Below are 27,470 nucleotides of genomic sequence, written 5' to 3'. Positions count from 1 at the left end.
TACGATCTATTATTATTATTACCAACGCTGTGTCCTCATCGCCGCTCCACCAGGACGTCAGGGACTGCTGCCGCAAGAGTGGAGCAGGCTGCCTCCTCGGAGCCCCTCCCCACGCGGCCGCGGCCCGGCCACCTCCACAGCCGCTCCGGCTCCAGCCTCGCCGGTGCGGCGCGCGCGGGGGGTGCGGGCCCAGGGCCCTACGGGGCGCGCTTGGTGAGTCCCAGGCCTCGCTGCGGAGGGCGGTGCCGGGCTGAGCAGGGGTCGGCGGAGGCAGGGGCAGAGCTCTGGGACCCGGGGACCCAGGCGCAGGGCTGGCGGCTGGCCAGGGCAGCTGGGCGGCGGGGCGCACTGAGGCCCGAGGGTCACGCAGGGTGGGGCCCTCGGGTAAGCTGCGGCAAGTGTCGCCGGCGACGGGCCCGCGCGCTCGTGCCCGCGCGCAGCCCAAGATGGCGCCTCTCCGCCCCCCCTCCCACTCCCGCCCCGCGCGCGCCTCCGCCGCTCGGGGCGCGGCCCCGCGGCCCGCGCGCTCCAGGGCGGGGGATGTTGTGATGGAGAAGCCGCCGCGGAGCCGGAGCCCCGCAGCCTGAGCCACCTCCGTCACCTGGGCCTGGGGCCTCCCCGCGCAGGTAGGAGCTGCCCCTGCCCGGGCCAAGCCCTGGAGGTCGGATCCCGACCCCCAGCGGTCGGCGGACCCCGCAGCCCCTTCCCCGCGGCGGCCTGGGTCCCCCGGTCAGGCCCCATCCCCGCGGGCGGTCCTCCCGCCGCGCGCATTTCGACCGCCGTCTTGTCTCCCCTTGTAGGCTCCACCTCGGTCCTCACAAGGCCCCCTCCCCAACCTTTACCTCGTGTCCCTCGGGGCTGCAGAGGGGCGAGAATGGGGGACAAGAAGCGAGGGGGCGATGGGGGAGGGGGGTGGGGGAGGGGAGGTCAGGGGCTGGGAATGGGACGTGGGGGGTGAGGTAGGCAGAGCCTTCACGGATTTCTGCAGGGTCCCAGGCCTGGAATCTGTCAAGCCGCATTCAGTTGCCCTCGGCGACCGAGGGGTGTGCCCTGGGGCTGGCTGTGTCCGCAACTCAGCCAGGAGGCCTAGCACTCGCAGAAGCACTCGTTAAGAGCAGTTTTCCTACAGCCAATTCAGAGGTTATTCTGAACCTATTTTGCATCTGCCTGTGCGTTTCTTGCATTTCCAGCCCCTCCAGCATAGTCCCATCTCTCTTTACTCTTTCAAAGCCAAAACCTTGCCTACACTTGCTGTCTTCATTTCATTTCCTCACTTCCCATTCATTCTTAAAACGACTTCATTTGGTCTCTGTCGCTGACACCCACTGAAACTGCTGGAGCCAAGGTCACCGGAGACCTCCATGTGGCCAACTTGAATGGACACTTTCCTGTTTCCCCCCTTTACCTTTTAGTAGTATTTAGTGGTGTGTGTTAACTCTCCTGGAAGCATTTTTCTGGTTTCTCTTGTCCGGCATTGTCTGCTCCTTCGTGGTCTCATTTGCCTTCCCCTCCCTTTAGATGTTGGTAAAGCTCTTGGTTCTGTCCTGAGCTTGTTCTTTCATTCTGTACTTTCTCCTCTGGTATTTTGTTTACTCCCAAGCCTTCAGATTTCGTATATATATGCTGATGATTCTCAGATGTGTGTATCTGGCCAGACGTCTTTTCTGAGCTCCATATCCAGCTGTCCTCATGACATCCCCATTGAAGTTCAACAGAAATTCCATACCTACAGATCCTAAGCTGAATTATCTTCCAAATCTGTTCTCTACCCTTCTTCCAAATCTGTTCTTCCTTAAGCTCCCAGAAATGGCTACTTTCCAGTCAGTTATCCAAGCTGGAATCCTGGGCAGCATTTTAGATTAACCTCTCTCCCTCACCCTCTGCATCTAATGTCACCAAATTCTGTCGCATCTGCTACCTAAATATTTTTCAGATCTATTCGTTTCACTCCGTCCTCACTGCTACCAAATTTAATCTAGGCCAAAACTCTTTTTTCCCCCTCATTTGTCTAATAGCATACCCTCTTGCCTACCTCCCATTAAATACTCTCAACACAATGTGATCCTTTAAAAAAAATTGCATCTATCTGATCATTTATTCATTCAACAAATAAACTTTGAGCACCTTTTATGTATTGAAGATATAATTATGAAGATATAATTATGAACAAAATAGACTTCGATCTTGTCCCACAATCGGGGGAATCGGATAAGATTATGACAAGTGCAACAAATACCATGAAGTGGATGGTGAATGGTGCCTTGAGAATACATAAGAGCACAAGCTAAACCGGTCTGGGAGGTAAGAGAGAGGGCCAAGGAAGGCTTCTCTGAGAAATGATATTTGAACTAAGATGTAAAGGATGAGTTCAAGTTAGTTAGGCTGAGGGTTAGCGGTAAGAGGTTCCAGGCAGAAGGGAAGATTCACCTTGTGGAAGGAGCAAGCATGGTGTCTTCGAGGAATCAAAAGAAGGCCAGTGAGGTTGGAGAGCAGAGTTCTGAAGCTGGAGAGGAAGGCAGAGGCCACACCGAGCAGGACGGTTTAGGCCACATTAATAATTTGGATCTTACGGTCTTTGTCCTTGGGGTAGATTGTGATGGTAGTGGATGCAGAGAGTAGGTGAAGTCCGGAAATTTTCCCCAGAGAGAAAATTATCAGTATCTGGGGATGGATTGAATGTGGGGAGCGAGGGAGACGGTTGTTAAGGATGGTACCCCACTTCTGATTTGCACAACAGGAAGGGTGGTTATATCACTCTATGAACCAGGATCCTGAAAGAGGACCAGTCAGGGTGTGGGAGAGAGAAACATAAGCAGGCATGTTTGTTGGAGAGGCCTTTGAGACATCCAGGCAGAGAGGTTGAGTAGGAAGTTGAATGTGCATGTCTGGAGCTCAGATGAGGGGTCTGAAATGGAGATATAAATTTGGAAATGAGCAGTGTGTAGGTGGCACCTGAAGCTATGGGCACGGATAAATACTTATATTGAATATTTGTTGAGAAAGCGAAAAGGGCGTAAGAACAGGCCATGAGAAATCCCAGCGTGTAACAGCCGGCAGAGGGGTCTAGGAGGCCACCGAACAGGAACTAGAGTGTAGGCAGAAGACGGAGAGATGTAGCATGAGGAAGCCATGGATGAAAGTTGGACGAGAGGCAGGGTGTCGAGGGATGCTGAGAATATTACCAAGATGATGTGTGGGTTGGATGAGATGACATAGGGTCCTGCTGACCTTGGCAAGAGCTGTTACTGAGACATGCTGGGAGTCGGAGCAGGATTGGAGAGGGTTGAGCAGTGACTGCAAGGTGAGGAAATGACAACAGTGAGTAGAGACAGCTCTTTTAAGAAGTTTGCTTGAGCTGGGGAGAGCGAGCGAGCGAGCAGCTAGTGGCACTGGAGGAGCGTTGGTCAAGAAACATTCTGCTTGTAAGTTGGTACGTAGTGGATCCCATTGAGAAGGAGAGATTGATTATATAGAAGAGAATGGATGAGCAGTGGTATAAAATTCCTGGAAAGGCGGGCAAGGAAGGAGCCAAGTAACAGATGAAGCAGTTGGTCTTAGGAAGAAGGAGAAAAGGATAGGTGCTGAAGTCAGCAAATTTGTGTTTGGGGACATTCCTCAACTGCTGGCTTCCATTGCCTCTGTGAAGGAGGAGTGGGAGGTCTTCCTCTGGGAGGGAGGGGTGCTGCAGGGGGTGGCCCAAGGACAGTTGTGCTCTTTTCTCACCTTAGAAGTCCTTTCCTCAAGCAGCTTTTTGCTGATGTCTGGGCTGGAGTAAGACACAGACTCCTTCCTACTCCTGCTGTGCCTTGTTCCTCCCCCTCATAATACCCCCTCATGTATTCTACAAATAGGGGGTGCTCTTCGGTGCCAGGGACTGGCCAGATGCTGGTACTGCACTGCAGGGTAAGGGGTGGTTTCCCTGCTGAACTGTGCGCTCCACTGGGGAGGGACCATTGCTTTATAACTCATCACTCTTCCCCGTGTCTAGCACAGTGCCTCACAAACAGTATGCTGTCAGGTTAGAGGAGCCTTGACCGTAAGTAGGATGCACCTCCACCCCAGCTCCTTCAGGCTTTCTGGCCATTCTTTTAGCTCCTTGCCTTGAGGGCTCCGCCCAGCTCCCTGCCTTGAGCCAGAATCCATGTGGCTCTTTCCGTCCTTTGAGAGGCTTCAGGTACACCTAACCCCAAAACGTGTCCCTTCTTGAGGATACTGGGCCGCGGGTCATCCTTTGACCTCAAGAAGTTAGGTGATGGCGCCATACAGTGCTTTGAGCCAGGTGCTTAGTTCAGTGCTGTTCGCAACAGAGCTCCCTCATTTCTCCCCCGATACTTTCTGCCCTGGTGACAGGGGGACAGGGCTGCCCTGGAGTTGACCTGGCTCTTCACTGTCCCAGCTTCACAGTGTATGTGCCTTTCCCAGATCACCCCTCCAAGTGGTAAGGAGGTCGGTCCTATCCTGACCTCTTAAACACCTGGCTGCCTACACTGCTACTTCAGAGAAGGGCTCGTCATCTCCTTGATCCTCTGAGCTTGCCAGCGGCACAGGTCTTCCACATCCTGAAACTCATGGAGACGCCATCGTCAAGCAGCCTTCGGGCCAGGATGCCGGTTCACACTAACTCCCTCCCTCCCTTTTTCCCAGATCTTGGTCCTCACTGCGCTGCCTTCTTGAGTACCCTTCCTCATTCTCCAGCACACTCCCTAACACTCCTGTTGCCTGCTCTCAGCCCACGGGGCCACACAGGCTTATCGCGGTGTCTGCTCCAACCTCTAAATTCGGAGTTCTGAGCCTCCAAATTCCTCTTACCTGATGTCTGTCCCCTCCATCCTTCCCTTCCGTCTACACCGAGGGCCCACTCTGTGGCACACACTCAGTGCACGCTCCTTGGTGTTGGGAATGTGAAGTGGAATAAGACACAGTCTCCGGTGTTTGGTTGGAATGGGGCACTGGGTATTGTGAGACACGGAGGAGGGAATGGTCCCCTGAGCGTGAAGAGAGAGGACTAAACAGGAGAGGCTCACTGCTTCGGAGCTGTACCTGCCGAGCCAAGTTTTGAAACATGAGCAGAGGTTCTCACATGGGGAGACAGGATTCCAAGCCGGGCGAGCACTGTAAACAAAGAGCCAGGACTGTCAGGGTGTGACATGTTCTAGAATCTGCCATACTTTGTGAGGAATGTAAAGCGTGAAGGAGGCAGGGAAGGGGGAGGAGGTTTGAGAGGTCATGGGGGTTGGCTCAAGGAGGCTCTCGGTGTCCTGCTAGTGAGCACAGACCTGATCCTGAAGGCAGCAGTGAGCCACCTAAGTTTTCCAGCTGGGGAGTGACACAATCTGGTTTCCATTTTTGGAAGGTTACTGTGGTTCTAGGTAGTGGCAGAGCTGTTTATTTTTCTCGTGTGTGTCAGTGACCATGAGTTTGCTTATCACCCAGGTGGAGCCCCACCAAGCAGACTGGCAGTTCCCCATGAGGCAGACACACACAGGAACGTTTCTTCCCCCACGTTACACATGTGTGCACGGCATTGTGCTAGGCTCTGAGGAGGGAGGCATGATGGCGAGGCAAGCTGTGGCTGCTGCCTCAGGACCGTGCACTGCACCTGAGACGGCAGAGCCTTGCTCAGGCAGCCTGAAGCCCCTCACCGGCAACCTGTGCTCAGGGCTGAGAGCCACACTGAGGTGCAGAGAGAACCAGGGCAGGGGTCAGGGGAGAGAGAACTCCTTAGTGGGGCCAGGGGGAGAGAGAACTCTCAGGTGAGAAATGGGGGAGAAAGAACCATCCGGTGGGAGTCAGAGAGAGAGAGAGAGAGAGAGAGGTGTGCAGTGAGGGGCAGTCAGTGAGGGAGAGCTGTGTGCTGGGGAGAGGACTCAGGGAAGGCATGGGGGAAGAGGAAGGTGATGCAGTAGGAGCTAAGAGGGCCAGGATGAGGGAGAATTGGGTCGTGGTTGGTGGTGGAGGGAGAATGGCCTGTGAGGTGGTGGCAGTGAGGGTCCAGGGAATGAGCACTTTACAGTGGGGGTCAGGGAAGAAGGGCAGTAGAGCAGTGGAAGGTAGGGGAGTTGGGGAGGACGGAATGAGGCCTTGATGGTGGGATCATTGGGTGATGTGGCTGGAAAGATAGGTAGGCAGAGAAGGTGATCCACAAAGGGCTTGTAGTGAGAGGGGGTCCAAAGGGACAGGAACTGCGGGGGGGGGGGTTGTCACTGTGGAACAGGAGAACCCCTCCCCTGAAGGGCAGATGGGATTTGGTTGGGCCACCACGAGCAGTGGTTGAGACACAGTAACATGGCCAAAGTGTGTTTTCTGAAACTGGCAGAGGAGATGCAAAAATCGGGCCTGGACGAGATAGGAGGGCAGAGTTATACATTCATTCCACAAATACTTACTGAATTCCTATTCTGTGCCAGGACTGTGTTAAGCTCTAGGCATATGGCATTGAAAAAAAAAAAGCCAAATCTTCCACCATGGAACTGAAATTATAGTCATGAGGAGACAATCGTTAAACAAATAATAATAATAGTATGGGTAAACAGCTTGACAGATGGTTCTAGGCACTAGGGAAGGTTTGGGTGTTGCCGAGAGAGGGCATGGTGGCCTGCAGTTTTAAAAGGGTGTCAGGGAAAGCCTCACTGAGAAGGTGATGTTTGGATCAAGACCTGAAGGGCTGGGGGGTACAGGTCAAAAGCCTCTGCAGTGAGCCAGGCATGGGGCATTACAGGGGCTGGCAGAGGGAGTGGTGCCCCAAGTGAGATACTTTATAGAAACACTCATAAATTGTAGCTTCAACGAGCCAAAGGAGCCATGAATTGGAGCTGACAGTCCTTCCTCTGTGACCGTCCTTCCCAGGTCCATGCCCTTGAGGGATGGGTCTGTACCTCATTCTCTCCTATTCTCACAGTCCCTAGTAGGGCTGGGCTTTGGGGCTGGTGGAGCCCAGTGATTTATGATAATAGGAACGCTGCCTGGGGAGCTCACAGTAGGAGGCTACGGATAGCAACGTGGCAAGAGGAAGGGGCAGTCAGTGTCCAGTGTCCAGAACACATGAGCCAGTCCCACACCAGCTGGGTCCCTGGCACAGTAAGCCCCGGTCAGATCAGCGGGGGGTGGGGATGCACAGAGAGCCTTTGTGTGGAGGCTCTGCCATTGGGAGTGAGGGCAGAGCCGGGGCTGGCTGTGCTGTCTCAGAAAGCTCAGGGCTGGGGATTCGGGGCCGGGGTGGACTGTGGGCCTGGCCCTAGCCTTTGGTGGAGATGGTGGTTGAGTGGGTGGTGGTGAGGGGGGACAGGAGTTGAGCCTAGTCATTGTCATGGGAAAATAGCTCATAGGACACAGAGCAGTGGGTGCTGGCCTGCTGAGCATGGGGAGATGAGGAGGTGCAGAGCACAGCCCCGGGCAGAAGCAGGGGTGCTGCTGTTCTGACTCGGAGGCTCAACACAGTCTCCTCTCCTCACCCCACAGGATCTGCTAAGGCCATGTCTGTTCCATCGTCACTGAGCCAGTCGGCCATTAATGCCAACAGCCACGGAGGCCCTGCGCTGAGCCTACCCCTGCCCCTGCACGCTGCCCACAACCAGCTGCTCAACTCCAAGCTGCAGGCCACGGCTGTGGGACCCAAGGACCTGCGCAGTGCCATGGGGGAGGGTGGTGGGCCTGAGCCAGGCCCTGCCAATGCCAAGTGGCTAAAGGAGGGCCAGAACCAGCTCCGGCGGGCTGCCACAGCCCATCGTGACCAGAACCGCAACGTGACCTTGACCCTGGCAGAAGAGGCCAGTCAGGAGCCTGAGATGGCACCCTTGGGCCCCAAAGGCTTGATGCACCTGTACTCTGAGCTGGAGCTCTCCGCCCACAATGCGGCCAACAGAGGCCTCCGAGGACCCGGTCTGATCATCAGCACCCAAGAGCAGGGGCCAGATGAAGGAGAGGAGAAGGCGGCAGGGGAGGCCGAGGAGGATGATGAGGAAGAGGACGAGGAGGAGGAGGAGGAGGACTTGTCTTCTCCCCAAGGGCTGCCTGAGCCCCCGGAGAGTGTGGAGGTGCCCCCCAGACCCCAGGCCCTTGCAGACGGTCCCCGAGAGCACAGCAAGAGTGCCAGCCTGCTGTTTGGCATGCGGAACAGTGCAGCCAGCGATGAGGACTCAAGCTGGGCGACCTTATCCCAGGGCAGCCCCTCCTACGGCTCCCCGGAGGACACAGGTACCTTATGGAGCTTGACATGGGGAAGATGGGAGGGCAAGAGGGCAGAGGTCAGGCCTCTCCAAATCAAGGCCAGGGCCAGCCAGGGTGTGAGCCACAGAACGCATGTCCTCAGTCCTCAGCAGGTCATAACCAGGTTTTCCTGAATGAAACCATTCCTATATTCAGAGTGCTTGCACAAACTGATAGGTCCATCCCTCATGGATGCTGATGGATGGTGGACCCGGTGCATTTATGGAGCACTTACCAGGTACTGCCCTATGCTCAACATTATTGTATTGAATCCTCACAATAATGTTGTGAGGTAGCTACTATTCTGATGCCCGTACTACAGATGATGAAAAGTAGGCCTGGAGAGGTTAAGTAGCTTTCCCACAGGCACAGACAGTCTGGGATCACAGTAGAACTGCGTCTAGACTCGAGCTCTTGGCCCTGCTTACCCTGCCACTGATGCACACAGCACGATGAGCCAGGTGCATGTGAGCCAGCTTTTAACAGGCCGGGTCTGGAGGCAGCAGCAGCACCTCCCCACGCAGGTCTGCTTGGAAAGACTGAAGTCGGGGCTCGTGTGCAGAACACCACTCTGGGAGTTGCAAGGATATCGTTTTGTATTCTTTGTATCGGGAATAGAATACTGACTAAAAGTTAGAAAATAAAGGAAGAATAAATAGATGCTTCTTCTTTGTGGGGTGGGCAGGAGGAGAAAGTAGGTATTAGGACTCCAAGGATTGATCATTAAATGTGTCCCATTTAAATAAATTGAGTCTCCATATTTGCTGATGTCATGTAGAGATCAGAGCTGAGGGACAGACGACAGAGCTAACGGGTTGTAGCTACAAGCCTGGAGCTCTGTGGGTTGGAGTGTAAGTAGAGACCAGGAAAGACTCTGGTGCGCACCTGGCTGCAGGCACCGTAGCAGACCCCCACCTGGAGAGCCTTTGCAGGGGAGCATGCAGTTCGTGGAGCCATGGAACCAAGGGCAGTGCATCATCCGCTTTCCAAAAACTTATTACGGACCTTTTCAAACATCTACAGAAGTAGAGAGAATAGAATAGTGAGTCCAACTTACCCGTGCCCGAGTTTCAACAATTATCAACACACAACTGATCCTGCTGCACCTATACCCTGATCTGCTCCTGGGCCCCAGCCTAGGTTATTTTAAAGCAAATACTCAAATCCATGCATTTCTAGAAAACAACGCTTAAAACAATCCACAATATCTTTATCATGAGTATAAAAATTTAACAATAATTCCTTAATATTATCAAATATCCAGTCAGTGTTTACAGTTTCCCGGTTGTTTAATAAATGACCCCCACTCTGCTATTTAGAAAAGTTTGGATTATTTGAGTCAATAATCAAATAGTCCTGGACCTTTTGATGGCGGATGTGTATCTGTAAGTTTCTTTGGAGCTGTGTGTTATGCTTCCATCCCTCTGTCTCTCTTTATTCTTGCTTGCGGGTTGTCATTGTTGTTTTAAATCGGAGACGCAGGGTTATTTGACCTGGGTTTTCCATTGTCTGGATTTGCAGACTCTCTCCCTGTGGTGGCGTTGAGCAGGTTTCTCTTCCCCTAGATTTCCTGCAAATTTGCTAGTGTGTTCCAGAGACTTGATCAGATTTGGATTTGAGAGTTTTTTGTGTTTTGCTCTTGCAAGAACACCTCATAGGTGGTATTGAGTACTTCTGTCAAAGGCAAAGTCTGATTGCCTCTCTTTTCTGTGATGTTAGTGGCTTTCGATGGTCATTGCTTGGACCTCCTTTAAAGGGAACAGTTCATGCCACTTTTCAAGGTAAACTGAAAACTAGACATTGATGTGAAATATCCCAATTTTTAAATGTTAGCAACCAATTCTGTTTTTTTTTAAAGCACCACGCTGGCCATACAAAATCTAGTCTTGTACTGGTCTGTAGGTTGTTAGCTTGCAGTCTCTGCCCTAGCGGAGGGTTGGGGGGGGGGTTGAGTCAGAGGCCAAATACTGGAGGGCTCAATTGCTCAGGGGCTGCTGGGATGGTCAGTGCAGTAGCTGCTCCTGTGAGCCTTCTAGGAGAAGGAGGCTGGAACTGCTGAAGAAGTGGGAAGGGCCTGCTGGGCGTGGGCACCGACCTCAGTGAGAGAGGATGGCCAAGGATCAAGCTCTGGTGGAGGCTCTGGACAGTGGAGGAGTGGTGTGGAGCCAGCCCAGGGAAGGGGCCGAGTCACTGCCTACTCTTTTGTAATTGTGGCTCCATGATCATGAAGGCTGCAGAGGAAGTCTGGGCTGCTGTAGGAGTGGAGTAGAATTGAGCAAAAGTTATTTTCTCCTTCCCAGCCTGGGATCTCCACAAAGTTGTTGATTGAATGCATAAGTGCCTGAATGAATGAATGAATGAATGAGTGAATGAGTGAATGAACTTTACTACCTGTGTTGGGTTCTTACTCGGTGCCTGGCCTTGTCCTAAATACTGAGAAGGCATACTACAGGGGAGAGAGGTTCCTGCCCTCATGGCACTAACGGTCTGGTGGGGGATACAGAGATAGGCAGCTCTGATCGGCAGGGTGAGCCCTGGGATGGGAGAGGTGCAGGAGGGGCACCCATCCCTGCCTGTGTGCATGGTGGGGGAGAGGGGGTGGGTCAGTTTTGAGACATGACTTTTACACCTATGCCTAAAGGAGGAGTGGGTGATAGTCAGGTGAAGACTGAAGGAGGAAGGGAGGCTGGGCTTGGAGAGGATGAGGGGCATTCCAAGCAGGGAGAGAGAGATAAGGGGGTGGGGGGTGATCAGAGATATGGCTGAGAGGCAGAAGGTTAGGGGCTCAGAACAGCACACATACTCCGGGAGGAGTTTGAGTTCTATCCTGAGGACAAGAGAAAACAATTAAGAGTATCAAAGTGGAGAATAGTTCAGCATTTTGGAACAATCATGTGGGCTGCAGGGTGCCGTCCAGATTGGAGGAGACTAGGCTGGAGGAGGGAGCCCACTTGTGAGACATTTGCAGTGATCCGGGTAAGAATTGCAGGTAGTAGCTGGGACTACTGTAGTAACGTGGGGATGGAAAGAGGAGAGAGCATTAGGTGATTCACTGACTCCTGAGCAAATGGCTACACCTGGTTTCACCATGAAGGCATGCATGGATGAATGAATGAATGATACACAAACCTTTGAATTCGTGTGTGAGAGCCTGAATGAATTGATGCAGGAGTGAAGATGTACATTCCCGAATAAATGTGCGTGTGGCGGCAAAGGCCTGAGTAGGGCTTTGCTTGGAGGGAGATATGCCAGGCTCCAGAAGGGCCTCCCAGATGGTCAGAGGGGGAGAGCGGCCCCTCCAGGACAGATCGGAAGGATGAAGCTCTTTGAAGCAGGAAGGTACAGGCTAACAGGGACGGCAGATGGATTGGTGTGCGTGACTCAGTCAGAAGATGGTGAATTGGTCCCCAGATTCAAGAGGTGTATGACCCTTCGTGAAGAAGGGTGTGGCTGTGAAGGCACGGTTGCCCTGGGTGCCGGTGTTCCTGGAAGGTTTGACAGGAGAGCCGTGAAGGTGATGGAGGGTCCCTGGGAAAGAGGGGACATTTGAATTCCCTGGGGCATGAGGGGAGGGGAGGGTGGAGGGAGACGAGGTGGTAATGGCTACCTAGAAGGCTAGACAGGCAAGAAGAGCCCCTCCCCTGTGGGCCCAACTCATTTGCAAACAGGGTGGTGAGACATCTTGCTCAGATAACTCTCCCATCAGGTGTGCAGCCACCTTGGGTAACCACACCTGCTCCCAGCGCCTCTGTGCCTGGTTGCCCGGCAGCCTGGGTCTGGGGACTGCCTGTATCCTCAGTGCTGCCTCTTGGACCAGTCAGGATTCCTGGTTTCCCTGGTAACGGGAAGCACGTCAGCAGTCTGGGCGCTCCCAGCCGTCCTGGTGCTGCGGTTGCCGAGGAGACGCTGCAGCCTAGCTGGGCCCTGGCAGGTGAGGGGGGCTGTGCTGGGAAGCCCCAAGCTCAGCCTCAAGCTTGCTGGGGCCCAGCCCTGAAGGCCCACTTTTGGGCTCAAACTACAGGGCAGGTTCTGGGCAGGGAAGGGATCCCCGGGAGCCCTGAAGCCACACCCTTTTTGTGCTGAGAGCTACAGGCTTTGCAGGGCCCCAGGTGGCTGAGGGATTCCCAAGGGGCTGAGCTTCCTGGTGTCCCTAAGACTAGGTTTGACTGTGGTACTGTGGTGCCTATTGTGGGGTGGGATGGGGATTCAGGATTGGGGGAGGGGAGCCAGGATTAGAAAGAAGAGATGTGAGAAGGAGGGGCCGGGGTCTTATGAGGACCCTCCATCCCCACCCCAAGGAGGTCCCCTCCCATGGTGGTCCCGGCCCCTCCTTAGTGAGCTCCAAGCGGGGGAGGAACTTGCCTGGCAGGCGCTCTGCCCTGGTGAGAAGGGGGCGGGATGAGCTTTTCTCTGCAGCCCAGCACCAGGCTGTGAGCCCAGCTGGCTGGGCTGGAGGGGCTGTGAGGAGGGAGGGTGGAGGCAGGAGGGGCTGGGAACCAGCGCCATGTTCTCCCAGGACTTTTTCCTGGCCATCATCCTGCAGGACAGCAGCCCAGGTGAGGGGTAGCATGGGGCTGGGCATGATGTGGGGTGGGGTTGGGTGGGGAGGCGAGGCAGAGGAGGCAGAAGCGGGGTTACAGAGCTGGAGTGGTATGGCTCTGCTGGAAGAAGAGGGGTGTATGTCACAGGTATGTGTGCGTGTGCAGAAGATGTTGGCCTGCATCTGTGTGTGGCAGGGGTCAGGGTGTGAGTGTCTGTGGCATCTGCACACATGTGGCAGAGGTTGACTGCGTGTGCATTCACTGTCTGGGTGGTACCCGCACATGTGTGGGGGGGTTGCTGTGGGTGTGGCTTCTGCGCAGGTGTGGTGGGAGCTGATACATATAACCGTGTGTGTGCATACCTCTGCGTAGGGTGTCTACCTTAGGTTATGGCTGGAGTTGGGGTGTGTATGTGTGTTTGCCCCTGCACAAGTGTGTGCATCTGACTGTGATACCTGCCATCTCTGCTGGGATTTTCCGTGTGTGCACACACTTGTGTTTGTGGTGGCTGCACAGGTGGTAGGGCTTGTATGTGTTGTGTGTCTGAGTGCACATGTGTGTGCAGGAGGTGCTGATAAGTGTGTGCACCTGAAATATGGATATGTGTGGTAGGAGGTCAGTTGGGGTCACCCAACCTCCTTCCCTTCTCTCTGCATTTCTCCTTCCCTCTATGTGGGCACATTAGCCAGGAGCAGGGTCCAGGAGGAGACCTGAGTCATGTCCCCTGCTGGTGGTCCCCCGTGTTGTGACTCCGGACTGCAAACTCTAAGAGGAAGCAGGAACCTTGTGCTAGAGCCCTTTCCCCATCCTTTCCTCTCCACCATGGGGTCTCTGCGAGGGGACTGGGCATAAGTACCCACTGTTTGCTTGTTGGGTGGGCAGACCCTCATCAGTCCCCCCACCCAGCAGATTCCTTCTGGAACCCCAACGCCTTCGAGACGGATTCCGACCTGCCGGCTGGATGGATGAGGGTCCAGGATACCTCAGGGACCTACTACTGGCACATCCCAACAGGGACCACCCAGTGGGAGCCCCCGGGCCGGGCTTCTCCTTCACAGGGGAGTAGCCCCCAAGAGGAGTCTCAGGTGAGCCCACAGGCCTGTTGTTTTTTTGTCCAGGGGTGAGGGGTGGTGCTGCTGGAGCAAGACGAGCCACCCACTTACTGCTCCCATCCCTCTTCCTAGCTCACTTGGACAGGCTTTGCGCACAGAGAAGGCTTTGAGGATGGAGAATTTTGGAAGGTGAGGGGCCCTGCTTTACAATGGGGGAGCTGCAGAAGGGGCATCATTTTGGCCCTGACTCCTCTCTCCCCTTCCCAAGGATGAACCCAGTGAGGAGGCTCCTATGGATTTGGGACTGAAGGACCCTGAGGAGGGGACATTGCCCTTCCCAGCTCAGACCCTCAGGTGAGTGGGAAGCCATGATATGGTGCGCTGGCAGGGGGTGGATCTCTCTGGGAGGGGCCTTAGGACAGCTCCATGTTTGGGGATCTGTACCAAGTGTTACCATCTTCCTCCAGCCCAGAGCCATTACCCCAAGAGGAGGAGAAGCTGCCCCCACGGAATGCCAACCCAGGGATCAAGGTTTGTTCAAGACCAATGCCCATTCCTGGGCTGGGGCTTCTCTGTGTGAAGACCCCCTGGGTCATGTCCTGAGGGCATCTGTGGTCTCAGGAAGCTCTCCAGGTCCTGAGTTAGGAGCTCTTCCAGTCTTGGCACAGATCCCTGTGTCTGAGCCAGAGGCACGTCAGTGTTTAACTCAGCTAGTCCAGTGCCTGGGCAGGGGGTCCATCCAGGCTTGACTCAGATGCTTCCTTGTACTAGCAGGGGTCTCCTCTGAGACCATCCCCCTCCCGCCAACTAGATCTTGTTTGGGGAGCTCTTCAGTCTTAGCTTGGATCACCCTCCCAGCTGCCATGTTCTGAGTCAGGAACTCCTCTGCTCTTAGCAGAGGCAGCGTCCTGTGTTGGGGGTCCTCTGGTTCTAGCTCAGACCCTGTACCTCCCACCTCTTCTTCTGTGTTTGGCAGTGCTTCGCAGTGCGCTCCCTAGGCTGGGTGGAGATGACCGAGGAGGAGCTGGCCCCTGGACGCAGCAGCGTGGCCGTCAACAACTGCATCCGCCAGCTGTCCTATCACAAAAACAATCTGCACGACCCCATGTCTGGGGGCTGGGGGGAGGTGAGGGCTGAGCTGGTGGGTATGGTTCAGTGGAGAAGGGGAGGGAGCTGAGAGAGAGAGCTGAGCTGCCGGAGCAACCACTGGGGGAGGGAGGTGTCAAAGCCCGGAAGTGATGGCCCAGTGAGATGGGTGTGCGATCCCAGGTGGGGGCCTGGGGAGATGGTTTCTAATGGTGACCAGATGATAAAGGGAGTCATATAGGAGATGTCAGATGTGACTTTACTAGAGTGAGGCCTGCAGGGTAGGAGGTCCAACACCAGGGTGGGGGCCCCAGAGCTGTGGCTGACCTCCCCTGAATGCCTGCTTCCTGGGCCCGCAGGGAAAGGACCTGCTGCTACAGCTGGAGGACGAGACGCTCAAGCTGGTGGAGCCGCAGAGCCAGGCCCTGCTGCACGCCCAACCCATCGTCAGCATTCGTGTTTGGGGCGTCGGGCGGGACAGTGGAAGGTGGGAGCTGGGCCTGGGATCCTAGGGTGGGGGCTCATCCAGCAGTCAGAGTGGGGGCCCTCCTTCCTAACTCTATTCTTTGCCTCTCTTGTGCTGCCGGACCCAGAGAGAGGTACTTGTGCCTAATTTATCTTGACCGTTCCTCCTCCCACACCTGGACCAGATGCCTCAGAGCACCCAAGTTCTCCTATTCTGCCCCGCCCCTTCCTGCCCACTGTGCTCCCCCATTTTCCCCCACCTCGGCATGCTTGCCTGTCTACCCCGAGCCAGAAGGTAGCACCCCCAGGACACCATCCCGAGGGCAGAAGCCCTGAAGGAGCTGCGATGGACAGGGAGGGCGTGGGTGGGGTGGGGATGACGCCTCAACACTGGATGGCACTGGGAGACACTGAGGTGCCCCTCCCCCAACAGGGACTTTGCCTACGTAGCTCGCGATAAGCTGACCCAGATGCTCAAGTGCCACGTGTTTCGCTGTGAGGCACCTGCCAAGAACATCGCCACCAGCCTGCATGAGATCTGCTCTAAGGCACGGCCCCCTCTGCTCCCTGGACTAGCTGCCACCTTTGCTCTACAAGGATGTGGGTGGGGTCATTGAGTGGGGGTGGGGGACTCCAGGGCAGTGAAGCCCTAACAGACTCTCCCTTGCTCCTCCCCTCCTCTCCTCAGATCATGGCCGAAAGGCGCAATGCCCGCTGCTTGGTAAATGGACTCTCCCTGGACCACTCTAAACTGGTGGATGTCCCTTTCCAAGGTCAGTGCCACAACCCTGCCAGGTCCAGCTCAGCTTTGTTGGCAAAGGTGAGGTGACTCAAGAAGAGGCAGAAGCTACTACATGGAAATGATAAAAAAAAATGGGCACATGGAGACTACATTCTTTGGATCAAATAAGTTGAGGGAGATGGGGAAAGGGTGGAGGCAGGGCCTTGGCTGTGTGCATATCCAGCTTCTGCCCTGGTGGTGGGGACTGAGAGTGAGCAAGGTCTGCCACCATGACTCATCTTCCTTTTCTTTCCCACAGTGGAATTTCCAGCGCCTAAGAATGAGTTGGTACAAAAGTTCCAAGTCTATTACCTGGGGAATGTGCCTGTTGCTAAACCTGTTGGTATGTGTGTTCTTCTTCACCCAGGGACCACCGCCTTGATCCCAAAGCTAAGCCCACCCTCTGCCTCCCAAAGCCTTTTTACCAGACCTTCCTCATGCTTGACGTCATCCAGCCCTTTAAAATGCCTCCCACCTCGTTTACCTCTGTTGCACCTGCACTCTGTGTTCTGCCTATAGTAGCAGCTGGCATGCCTTCACCGAGTTTGAACCAACGAACTAGGCACATCGGGAGACGCACTCTTGCATCCCACGGAAAATCTTTGATTGGGTTGGGAGGCCGGGTCTTAGATGACTGGAAACACCAGGTAGCAGCTGGGAGCTGGGTTTGGTATTACAGCACAAACGGTGAGCTGTGAGCATCCAGAGAGGAAGCAGTGAGCATAACCGTGACATGCTTTATTGCTAGTTAAGTACTTCCTTATATGTCATTTAAGTCTTGACGATCCTATGAGGTTGGGATTATGGTGATACCCATTTTGTAGATAAGGAAACTGAGAGTAGAGACTATCTGATTCTCTCGTATATTTCTAGTGCTTTCACGGTAACTTATTTATTTGTTCACTCACTTAACAAATACCTATGAAGCCCACCATGTGTCGTGTCCTGGGAGAACAATGGCCACAGCTTTCGTGGAAGTTACAAAAGGTTACAGCAGAAAAAACAAAACAGGAATTAGTCAAATAATCATATTAAATGTGTAATTACAAATTGAGTCATCCATTGAAAGAAAGGAGCAAGCTGCTATAAAACTGTCAGAAAAGACTTCCTTGAGAAAGTGACATTTGAACTAGGATCAAAAAATGAATGGGAGATAATGTGGTAAAGTAGGATGGAGATAGGAATAAAGCGGGGCAGGGTGAACAGTGTAGAGGAGGACCCATAGTGGAAGGCACTTTGGTACTTCAAAGGCACGGACAGAAGGCCATTGGTGCCAGATGAGGCTGGGAGCTGGGTGGTGGTCAGACCTTATAATCATTTGTTAATCCTGAAAGCAGCAATGAGCTGTAGTTGAGTTTTCAGGAAAGCGCTCGGCATAATCAGATTTGAATTTTGTAAAAGCTGGCATTGGCTGTACCATGGAAAAGATGTTTAGCAGGTGGAGGTGGATGTGAGGATCTATCAGGAGGATCTTGGAGTAGTCATGGCCAATAAGAAGAGTATCATGGACTGTGGTGGAGCTGAAGAAGAGTGTGCAGATTCAAGAGATGTTTAGATAATTAAAATCAACCAGGTCTTGGTGATTGACTGAATGTGGGACGAGGGACAGAGGCATTCAGGCTGACTCCTGACTTCCTGGCTTTGGGAATTAATGGATGGTGATGCCATTGTTTAAAGGTAGCAGACATTGGAAGAGGCCAGTTTTGGTATGGAGATTGGAGTCCAGTTTTGGACATGCCGAGTTGGATGGGGAAGCCGAGTGACAAACTCAGGTTGGCAGGTGGATTCACAGAGGAGAGGTCTGGGTTGCAGATTCAGATGTGGCATTATTGGGTTATAGACGTAATCAAAGCCACGAGTGTAGCAGCCCACAGTGACAAGAGAAATGAGGCTAGGCCTGGCTTTTAGATCCTTCAGCATTTAATGGACAGAGGAGGATGAAATTGATAAGGATTGTGAGAGCTGAAGGAGAGAGTGGGGAGGCAAAAAGGAAACTGCTTCAAGAAGTGGTCAGGTGTCATATCAAAAGATGCTTAGGAAGAACTCAACTGTGTGGTGGATGGATAAATGAAGAAACAAATGATACAATAAAACGAGACTTGCCTCAAATGACAGGGTCAGGAGATGGTAGGTCCAGGACTCCAACCTGGTCATCTGCAATTCTCTGCTCTTCCCCTCAAACTATGCTGACTTTAATGACCTGCACCTTATGTCCAATAAGGGAACCCTTCTTTGAAAGGATGGGGATTGAGCTGGGGTTGAAAGAAGGCCTGGGTTTGCAGAGGGGAGTTGGTGTTCCAGTGGGATTTAATGTCAGTGCCACAGACATGGAGCTGGAGGTGAGAAGATCATGCTACGGGAGCAGGAAGGAAGCTTGGCTGACCTCTACACCTTTGGTTTCATTTCTTTCTGCCTTTCCCCTTCAACTTCTAAACCCTTCTTGCATCTTCCAGTTAGTTCCCCTACTCCCCTATCTACCCACCACCTTAAATAGGTTCTCACTATGATGAAGCAACTGTCTGCGATCCTTGACTGCCCCTCTGCTGCCCGTCACCTCGATGGGTCTGCTCTATTGAGTCTCTAAACTCACTTCCTGCTTTGTCTTGTGCTCCCTTTTTAACGTCCGGGAGTTTAATATTGGCTCCTCTTGAAGCTGCAATATTCATAAATCATTCATTTATTCAACAAGTGACTATTGGATGCCTCATCTGTGCCAGGCACTTTCTAGGCTCTTGGTACACATGAATGAACAAAACAGGGATTCTTGCCTTCAGGTAGCTGACGTTCTAGCCAGGACAGACAAGCAAGAATGAGATTATGTAGTATGTTGGAAGGCAACAATTGATATGGGAAAGAAATGCACAATAGATTAAGGGGGATTGGGAGAGCAGGGCTGGGGCTCAGGGTATAGGTTGTGATTCTGAGTTGTCACCAGATACGGCAGACTGTTTCTAGGCCGCATTGCTCCACTACTTTCCCCACCTCTGTGCGGATCCTCCCCACGCTCCAAAGCCAAGCCCCACACCCTGGCCCCAGGAGCTTATTAAGTGGTTTGACTTTGATACCATTGACTGGCATAAATGTCGAACACACCACAGGCCTTGGCAGTCAGACCTGACCCACTCAGGAACTGCCTGCTCTTTCACCCTTCTGTGGGCTCCCGGGTTACTTGGTTATACCAGTTTGGATGCACTGGCCCATGTTGCCTTGAGGGTGTCTTGCTCATGCATCTGGAATTCCTTAACTAGATAAGCCCTGTGCTCGGATTAGGGACACAGGGATGAATTGAATTTGCCTTCTGTCCTTGAGATGTGCTAAGAGTTGTCCCAGCAACATTCCCTCTCTGCCCAGCAGCAGGGAAGACTTCCTGGGTGGGGCCTGGGTGGACTCTGAAGGATGAGAATCGGGAGTTTCTCACACAGTCAGGAGGGAAAGCACACTCCAGACAGAGGTTTTTCCACAGTTACAGTTGTGTCCCTTGAGGGATCCTCTTCTCTTACTTCGAATTCCCCATCTGCCTAGCCGGGCATTTGCCAAGATTAGATATTAATAAATGCTACATAAATCCTTTGAAGCTCAGGGAGCAATAAAATATGAAGCTTGACAGCTTAGATGAGGCCAGTTTTTGGAGGACTTGCATGCTTGGGAGAGGAATGTGGCCTTGATCCAGCCAGAAGTAAGATGAGCAAGGCCAAGATGAGGGAGGACTTTTGAGGAAGATATTTGTCCTCTTCCTTGTCCTCCCTGCCCACAAAGTGTCCATGTGGGCTGCTCCTGTGGGAGCCCAGAGGCACTGAAAGGGGTGAGAGGGCCCAGGAGTGGACCACAGAGCTGTATGCTTTCATGTTGGCACTGTCTCCTCTAACCTCTTAGCTGCGAAGGTCAAGACACAGTAGATCACACAGCCCATTCATGAGTAGTGCAGGGATCGGAACCCATGCCTCTGCCATGCTACGTGCTGCTTCTGCCTCTTCTCTGCTGAGTGCAAGCAAAAGTGGGATGCAAGAGTGACGTGTTCAATAGCAGTTTGAGGTGGAGGAAACCACTGTGTTACAGGGGGATGTCGATTGATCTAAAAGCTAGGAACCTTGTGTTACTTGTCCTTTTAGCACATTATAGAAATTACCAAAATTATTGAATCCAACTAAGATTTGACAGTCCTTCTAGTTCTGAGAACTAGAAATATAGAGAAGGAGCAGGGGAACTGTAAGCTTCAGTTTCCTTATCTGTAAAGTGGTGATAAAAGAATCAATTGAGAGATTGTTGTAAGGTGTACATGGGATTGCGCACTGCAATGCCTGGCATGCACAGTGAGACACAAAAGTCAACATACCTCAAGTGGATATAAAACAAAACAAAGGTTGGGTCTTGGGAGAGGAGTGGCTTATAGGGGTTGATGAGGGAGTATGGTGGTACGATGCAGTATAATGTCTGAATGTGGGTGAACACTGAGAGCCAAGATAAAGGGAGGTCAGAGCTTGGGAGGTCAGTTCATTTTGGAGGCTGAAGGAAGAGGCAGAGTCAAGTGAAGAAAACCAAGCCTAGGATTCAATATGGAAGAAACCAGAGAAGTTCTAAATCACTGAAGCCAAGGAGGAGGGCACCAAGGAAGGGATGCCCGTGCAGCAGCATCCAGGGCTGTGGACTGGTGAAGTGGGGTTGGAGCAAAGGCCCCTATCCCTAGTGGTATCATGTTTGTGTCCATATCTTCCAGGGGTAGATGTGATAAATGGGGCCCTGGAGTCAGTCCTGTCCTCCAGTAGCCGTGAGCAGTGGACCCCAAGTCACGTCAGCGTGGCTCCTGCCACCCTTACCATCTTGCATCAGCAGGTAAAGACTGGGGTGGGAGAATGCATGGCTGTGCCTTGCCATGGAGGGGAGGCTGGGGTGGTTGAGGAAGAGCTGCCAGGAAGGTAGATGTGCCCAGTGGAAGAGAGGGTTGGGCTGTTCCTTTCTAACCGGGTTCCATCCCTCCAGACGGAAGCAGTGCTGGGGGAATGTCGGGTGCGTTTCCTCTCCTTCCTGGCTGTGGGCAGAGATGTCCACACATTTGCATTCATCATGGCTGCCGGCCCAGCCTCCTTCTGCTGCCACATGTTCTGGTGCGAGCCCAACGCTGCCAGCCTCTCAGAGGCCGTGCAGGCTGCGTGCATGGTAAGCGGCTGGGGTGGTGGAGTGATGACACCCACCTCACATGGGGCAGGCCGGAGAGTGACTGCCCCACCTGCCTCTTTGCAGCTCCGCTACCAGAAGTGTCTGGATGCACGCTCCCAGGCCTCCACCTCCTGCCTCCCAGCACCCCCTGCTGAGTCTGTTGCCCGGCGTGTAGGGTGGACTGTCCGCAGGGGCGTTCAGTCGCTGTGGGGTTCCCTCAAGCCCAAACGCCTGGGGGCCCATACCCCCTGAAGCCCTCAGTCCTCCTTCCACCTGCTTGCGTTGGGCCCCAGGGAACTCAAGGGTATGGGGCAGGGAGGGGCCCTAGAGGCTATTGTTAGGCCTCAGGCTCCCCCCCCCCAAAGTTGCCCCTCCCCAGTAGCTGGGGTTCCCTGCCTAGGGGCTGGGGAGCGAGAGACCTAATCCCTGCAAGGAAGTGACAATACTGGATTGATAAGAGGAGCAAGAAGCAAGGCCAGCCCCGGGCTCTCCACCCCCACATTTCAGGTGGAGCAGGAGGAACTGGTCTAGGCCAGGCCCCATCTTGGTAGGGTCCAGCAGGGGCAGGAGGGGACTGGTTCAGGCATGGGTCCCCTCCCCCCTGTTCCATGGGCACCTCTGCTGTACTGATATCACTAATAAAGTCTGTCTGCCCTGCTAAGCCGTGTGCCTTCCTGTGCGTGCATTACACCGTCACCTGCAGTACCCTGATCCTTCAGTTAGGATCATAGTCCCAAAGCCACCTTGCCCTCCCTGCTTTATTTTTTTTATTATTTTTTAAAGATTTTATTAATTCATTTTAGAGAGAGAGAGAGAGTGTGCACAGGGGGAGGAGCAGAGAGAAAATTCCAAGCAGACTCTTAGCTGAGAGCAGAGCCCCACTTGAGGTTCGATCCCACAACCCTGAGATCATGACCCCAGCTGAAACCAAGAGTCCGGAGGCTTAACCGACTGAGCCACTCAGGCATCCTGCTCTCCCAGCTTTAAAAGAAGAAAGAGGGACAGTCACAGAGGGGTCTGGAGTCCAAGTCTTTGATCTTTATTTTAACAGCCTGGCAAGCAGGCAACAGCAGCAGTACAGGGTTCCTGGCTGGCCAGCACAGCTCCTGTCTGGTCTTCTAGGGCAGTACCAACTTAGACCTTTGCTCCACAGCCATGAAAGGCAGCAGTCCCAGGGCAGCTTAGATGATGGGCACAGGCAGAGCAGCTGCCCTCTCCTGTATCTAGCCAAACCAGCTCCACGAAAGAAAAGGTCCTGTTTCCCTGGTGTGTTCAGGGCCCAGATGCTCTTCTTACCACAGCTGTCATCTGGGGTTTTTGCTTCTTTCCTAAGATTTCCACTTTCCCAACTCTGGGCCCTGGGGGTGCTAGCAGAAAGGTGGCCTTGGCCGCAGGCTCTGGACATCAGGGAGGCTTCCATCCGGCACCAGATGGCGACATAGAGCAGGGCTGTCAGAGCGAGCCGAGAGCTGGGCGCACAGAGTAGTCAGGCGGCAGGGCATGCCACAGGGCTCTGAGGGCGGATGGCCCTTATGGTAGAGAAACCAGAAGGTCTGGAATAGCTGTGTGTCACCCCGCATGCGGTACACTAAGTCATGCCAGGCGGCAGGTAGCGCATTGGGCAGCCCGTAGGTTTCTCGAGCCCTATAGAGACGCTGCCAATGTGGCGTGGCTCCTGGTTCATTAGCCTGTGTCAGGTTCAGGATGTAGGTCTCATGATCCAGGACCACATGAGAGCTCCCCGGGTAGTTGCCATCTATTTGGTAGACCCGGTAACCTGCAAGGAGGGAGGGCTGACTGGAGAGGGAAGGAGCCAAGGCCACTCCAGGGTGGGTCACATGTCCCACCTGCCCCTTGCCAGCCTTGGCTCTGAGTTTGTTTCTGCTTCCTCTATCCCACCAACTTCCTCTATCCCAACAACTCCCTTCTACCTCACTCACCAGGATTAAGGCCGATGTAGGTGGTGGCACTGGGTGCCAGGAAGGCTACAGATAGTGGCCGGCTCAGGGTCTCCTCATCATAGAAGACCTCAAACTCATCCACGTGGGTGTGGCCAAAGAACTGACCAGCCAAGGTGTTCTCATACCTGGCCCAAAGACATTAATTACATTCAGAAGGTTCTAGGGAGAGGGGAGGAGATCTGGGGAGATGGGATGCTTCTTTCTCCACACATTGAAGAAAGTAGCCTCTCTACCCCAGTGGGGCAGCAGGAATGATAAGATGCTCAAAGGGATTTCCAACCTTCAGACTTTTCATCCACCCTTCTCCCCATCTCCCCATCTCCCTCCTACCTGGCTATAATTCGGTAATAATTCCAGCTCCAGCTCTTCAGGCAGTGCCCTGGGGGAATGTGGCCAATTATATGTACCTGCAGAGAGAGTTAAGGAAGGTTATCAAGGAGAATGCCCCCCTATTTGCTAGATGGGATGCTGCCGGATTCATGAATTGTTCAATAAAGCCATTAGATCTTCAAATTTAATGAATGAATGAATGAATGAATGAATGAAAGGCTGTAAGGGCAAGGAGGGGTCCAGGCAGCCCTGGCCAGGAAGAGTTGGTACTCATCTCCTACAATGGCCGGCATTGCTGGCCAGACGGGGGGAATGAATGAAAGGGCTTCTAAGGGGGACCAGGAGCTGAACTCCCAGGGAACACTGCTGTTGGGAGCTTCAGAAAACCAAGCTTCTCTGCTCACAGGTGCTCTGGTCTAGATAGGAGTCTGGTCACAAAGAGTCTGCTTCTCCCCCAACCCCATCAGCACCTACTCCACCATGTTCACACCGCTTTCCCTCACCTTGTCTCCTCGATCCTCAGCAGCCTGAAGCTCCCCCACTAGCCACTGGAGCTGTCCAGCAGGATCTGTGGAGTTGATCAAGAGCCAGAAGTTCTCACGGGAACAAAAATTCATATTGAGAGAGATGAGACGGAGGCCAGGACGTGGGGAAAGGGCATAGAACCCCCCAATTCTGAAACAAAGTGAACACGAAGGGTCAACACTCATTCATAATCCAGGTCCTGTGTGCTCAGTCCTGTGCTAAGCATCTGGGTGGAGGGCAGAGCCACACAGGACATCCACCAAGAAGCTCACATTCCAGCTGGAGACCAAAAAACAGTACTGATTGTAAGGCCCATGTGACTGAGGTGAAGGGGCTCAGAGGGCTAAGGGCTCTAGGAGTTCAGGGGAGAGAAAAAAGTGAGCTATAACGGGAAGCAAAGGCCCTTCACAAGGAATTTGATCTGGCCTGGTAAAGTTGGGATGTTAAAGTGGGGGGTGCATTTTAGAGTCGGCCAACATGAGCAAAGACACAGACCATTACGGAGAGGGTGTGCTGTCAGCCCTGTGAGGGAGGGTGTCTGGATATAAGGGTAGAGGTGGAGTTGGGGTCAGATCAGGGAGGACCAATGAGGAGAGCTGACTCATGCTAGAACAGTCACAGGTAATGCCCAGGTCCTCTGCCCCCTTCACTATCATCCACCTTTCCCTTCTTGGGTTTCCGTGGACCTCAACTACCTGAGGGTGTGAAGGGTTTCGGCAGGCAGCCAGGACTCCCATGCCTTGGCCATTGCCTCATAGAGCCAGCTGGAAGAGTAATTGCCCTCTATGAAGGGCGGAGGGAAACCATTGACAGGTGTGCTCTCATGGTTGCCCACAGCAGGATACACAGGCACTGGGCCCAAGAACTTCTTCACAAGGGCTGTGACGGTGGTCAGGGCCCGAAGCTGGTCCTGACGTGATTGGTGCCAGACGTTGTGGGCGGGGATGTCTCCTGTCCAGTACACCATATCAAAGGGGCCAGCAGGGCCCAGCCCGCTCAACAGGCTCTCCAGGGTCCGCAGGGGCAGGTCACACTTGCTGTACTCGCCCCAGTATCCAGCACCTGGGCGGGAGGCAGGTGGCAGGCCAGAATCCTGGCGGCAACACAGCGGATTCTCACAGTCAGGGTCTGTGCCCTCCAGGTAGTCGTGATCCCAGTGCAGGTCAGTGAGGAAGAGGATGCGACTGACGGGGGCGCCTGGGGCTGGGGGCTTGGGTGGTTGTGGGGAAGGCTTTGGTACAGCTGGCAAAGAGATGTTCCAAGATGAGAAGATGTCCCAGTGCCCACAGGTGGACCCCAGGAGCAGACCACAGGCCTCAGACGGGCTCAGCACTGAGCGTGTCCACACTTCCACCATGTCATCTTCAAAGAGCTGGACAGCTGACTGGCACACAGTGGGCGGTGCTATCTTCAGCAGTTTGCAGAGCTTGGTGGCCATGGAGCCCACCCAGGCCACACCGGGCTCCTTCTGTAGTGGGAAGAACCAGTGACGAGAGGTCAGAGACAGCACAGGGACCAGGCCAAACCCTGGCTACCACACTTTGCACCTCCCTTTCCAAACTGGGGCCAGGCTGGACTCATGCCACCATGGTGAAGAGACCTCAATGCACTCCCTGCCTCCCATAGATATTGCCCTCTCAGGGAGCACCAGGACAGTACTTCCTCTTCCCCTTGGTAGGCAGTGGCATTTCAGGCCTTTTGCTTGCCCGGCTGAGTCCTCAGGCGCTGTCTGCAGAGTGCCCTGAAATTTGGACTGGGTAGTATCTCTGTCCATAGTTTGAGGACACACACAGGGGCAGGCCCTGGAGAGCACTGCAAAGCTCACCTACCAACTAGCACTCATCATAATCCCATCAGGGTCAAGGCATCCCTATCTAGTTCCACACCCTTGGATGTTTCTGAACTCAAGTCCCTTTGGAGTACAAGGCCTGGTGCTCTGGATTAGAGATGCCAAGTTTAAGGCACAGGGAATTCAGTGTCAGATATACAAGGAAAGGAGTCCCAGCCTTTCCCCTAGCCACCAGCTGTGTGCCCTTAGGCAAGTGACTTCACCTCTCCCAGACTCTATTCCTTTGTAAAATGTAGATAACAACTGTAATGAAACACCTCACAGGTTTGATTTAACCTGGATAAAATGGCTAGCGCAGTGCCCGGCATACAATTTGCACTCTTTCCTTACTTCGCAAGGTCACAGTGGTGGCGGTGTGCAGTCATGGGTGTCTCTAAAGGAGAGCAAATCCAGTGAAGGCTTGTAGAGGCCAGCCTCCCCATCAGGTTTGCTTTTCAGGACCCCAGGCCCAGCACCTCCTTCGCCCCTGCCCCCGCCAGCGCTCCCCTTGGCTGTTCGATCGCAGCCCCTTTAAGCGCTCACCTTCAGCCCGAAGTCGATGGCGGTGAACAAGCCTTTGCAGACTGGGCAGGTGAGGTTCCACCACCCAAAGGCGTTGCGGAGCTGGGGCACTAAGCGACCGAATCTGGCGGGATGGCTTTGGGCGGGAAGAGGGTGGGCCCCGGCGGGGGCCCAGAGAACCAGGGAGTCGGGCAGGGCCAGCGCCAGCGCCAGGCCTGTCCACAGGAGCCTCAGTCTGGGGGACCCCCGGGACCGGTCCGATTCCGTCTCCCGGCCGCACCCGGGGTGGCCCTGGCCGGGAGATACTCCGTGGCGGGGCATTGCCCGAGTTCCTAGACAGGCCGGTTCCCCTGTCCGGGTCCCGCCGGTCTAGGCGCTGGCTCTCAAGGGGCCGGGCAGCGCCAGGCACAGCTGACTAGCCCCCGCTGCAGTCGGTGACGGCTCGGCGTCCAGCGGCAAGACAGCTCCACCCCTTCCTCTTCCTCTGTTCCCCAGCAGCTGATGGCCGCCGCTGCCAGGAGTCCTGTCAGAGCCGGGGAGGCGGAGAGAACCCAGGGCTCCCGGGACCCGCCCCCGCCCCGCCCCCGCCCCGCCCCCGCTCCGTCCTCGCCTCCGTCCCCGCCCCGAGCGCGACTGCGCCTGCACCTGCGCAGGCCGCTGGGCGGAGGGAAGCTGCCTGCGGTCTAAACCGCGGAAGGGCGCCGCAGCCGCGCACGCGCAAGTGGTGGAGCCGCTGTGGTGTGGTCGCTGAAAGCCTCGCCGAGGCTCCTAGGCGCCTCCTCTCTCCAAACCTGGACGAAACTCCTGGAGTAGCTAATTGCCAGGCCCACTCGGTACTCCACTCGGCCGCCCACACGGGAAGGGTGGCGGGGGGAGAACGCCGCGAAGCAGGTCGCCGAGTGTGCTGCCCCTGGGCAGAGAGCGCCTCCCCTCCATCTCCCACGTGCTGCCACTGGCACCAGCACCCTTGAATCACCCTGACTGAGAGTCTTTGAGTCACATCTGATGCAGACTTTTCCT

General features: G+C 54.3%; 2 protein-coding genes across 7 annotated transcripts in view; one reads left to right on the top strand and one right to left on the bottom strand.

Moving 5' to 3' along the window:
• The first annotated feature begins 486 nt into the window (after positions 1 to 486).
• APBB1 (amyloid beta precursor protein binding family B member 1) lies at positions 487 to 21,945 on the top strand. 3 transcript variants are annotated; one of them, XM_040630728.1, is made up of 14 exons: positions 487 to 626; positions 7,459 to 8,193; positions 13,656 to 13,831; positions 13,931 to 13,987; positions 14,067 to 14,152; positions 14,266 to 14,329; positions 14,775 to 14,924; positions 15,244 to 15,371; positions 15,783 to 15,897; positions 16,038 to 16,122; positions 16,390 to 16,473; positions 20,845 to 20,960; positions 21,108 to 21,284; positions 21,369 to 21,945. In XM_040630728.1, the coding sequence occupies exons 2-14, from the start codon at positions 7,473 to 7,475 to the stop codon at positions 21,534 to 21,536; spliced, it is 2,127 nt and encodes a 708-aa protein (XP_040486662.1). In that variant the 5' UTR covers positions 487 to 626; positions 7,459 to 7,472; the 3' UTR covers positions 21,537 to 21,945. The 3 variants fall into 3 exon arrangements, with proteins under 3 accessions (XP_040486662.1, XP_040486661.1, XP_008709199.1); XM_040630727.1 differs by having other exon boundaries at positions 13,653 to 13,831; XM_008710977.2 differs by lacking the exon at positions 487 to 626 and adding an exon at positions 2,166 to 2,301 and having other exon boundaries at positions 13,653 to 13,831.
• Positions 21,946 to 22,302: 357 nt separating this feature from the next.
• The window catches only part of SMPD1 (sphingomyelin phosphodiesterase 1), a 6,916-nt gene continuing 1,748 nt past the window's right edge, over positions 22,303 to 27,470 (bottom strand). Inside the window, exons 2-7 of one of the 4 annotated variants that reach the window (XM_040630730.1) lie at positions 26,472 to 26,664; positions 24,796 to 25,568; positions 24,079 to 24,250; positions 23,576 to 23,652; positions 23,225 to 23,370; positions 22,303 to 23,061 (exon numbers count right to left, since the gene is read on the bottom strand). In XM_040630730.1, coding sequence (XP_040486664.1) covers positions 22,652 to 23,061; positions 23,225 to 23,370; positions 23,576 to 23,652; positions 24,079 to 24,250; positions 24,796 to 25,568; positions 26,472 to 26,664 — 1,771 coding nt within the window. In that variant the 3' untranslated portion in view covers positions 22,303 to 22,651. Of the gene's footprint in view, positions 23,082 to 23,224; positions 23,371 to 23,575; positions 23,653 to 24,078; positions 24,251 to 24,795; positions 25,569 to 26,471; positions 26,935 to 27,470 lie in introns of those variants that run through there. The other 3 variants (XM_008710975.2, XM_040630731.1, XM_040630729.1) reach the window with 3 other exon arrangements.

Source organism: Ursus maritimus, unplaced genomic scaffold (genome assembly GCF_017311325.1).
Source record: "Ursus maritimus isolate PB19 unplaced genomic scaffold, ASM1731132v1 scaffold_16, whole genome shotgun sequence".
In the NCBI taxonomy this organism is placed as follows: domain Eukaryota; kingdom Metazoa; phylum Chordata; class Mammalia; order Carnivora; family Ursidae; genus Ursus; species Ursus maritimus.
Note: the sequence above shows the minus strand (reverse complement) of the source record. Positions and strands in the feature narration are given on the sequence as shown.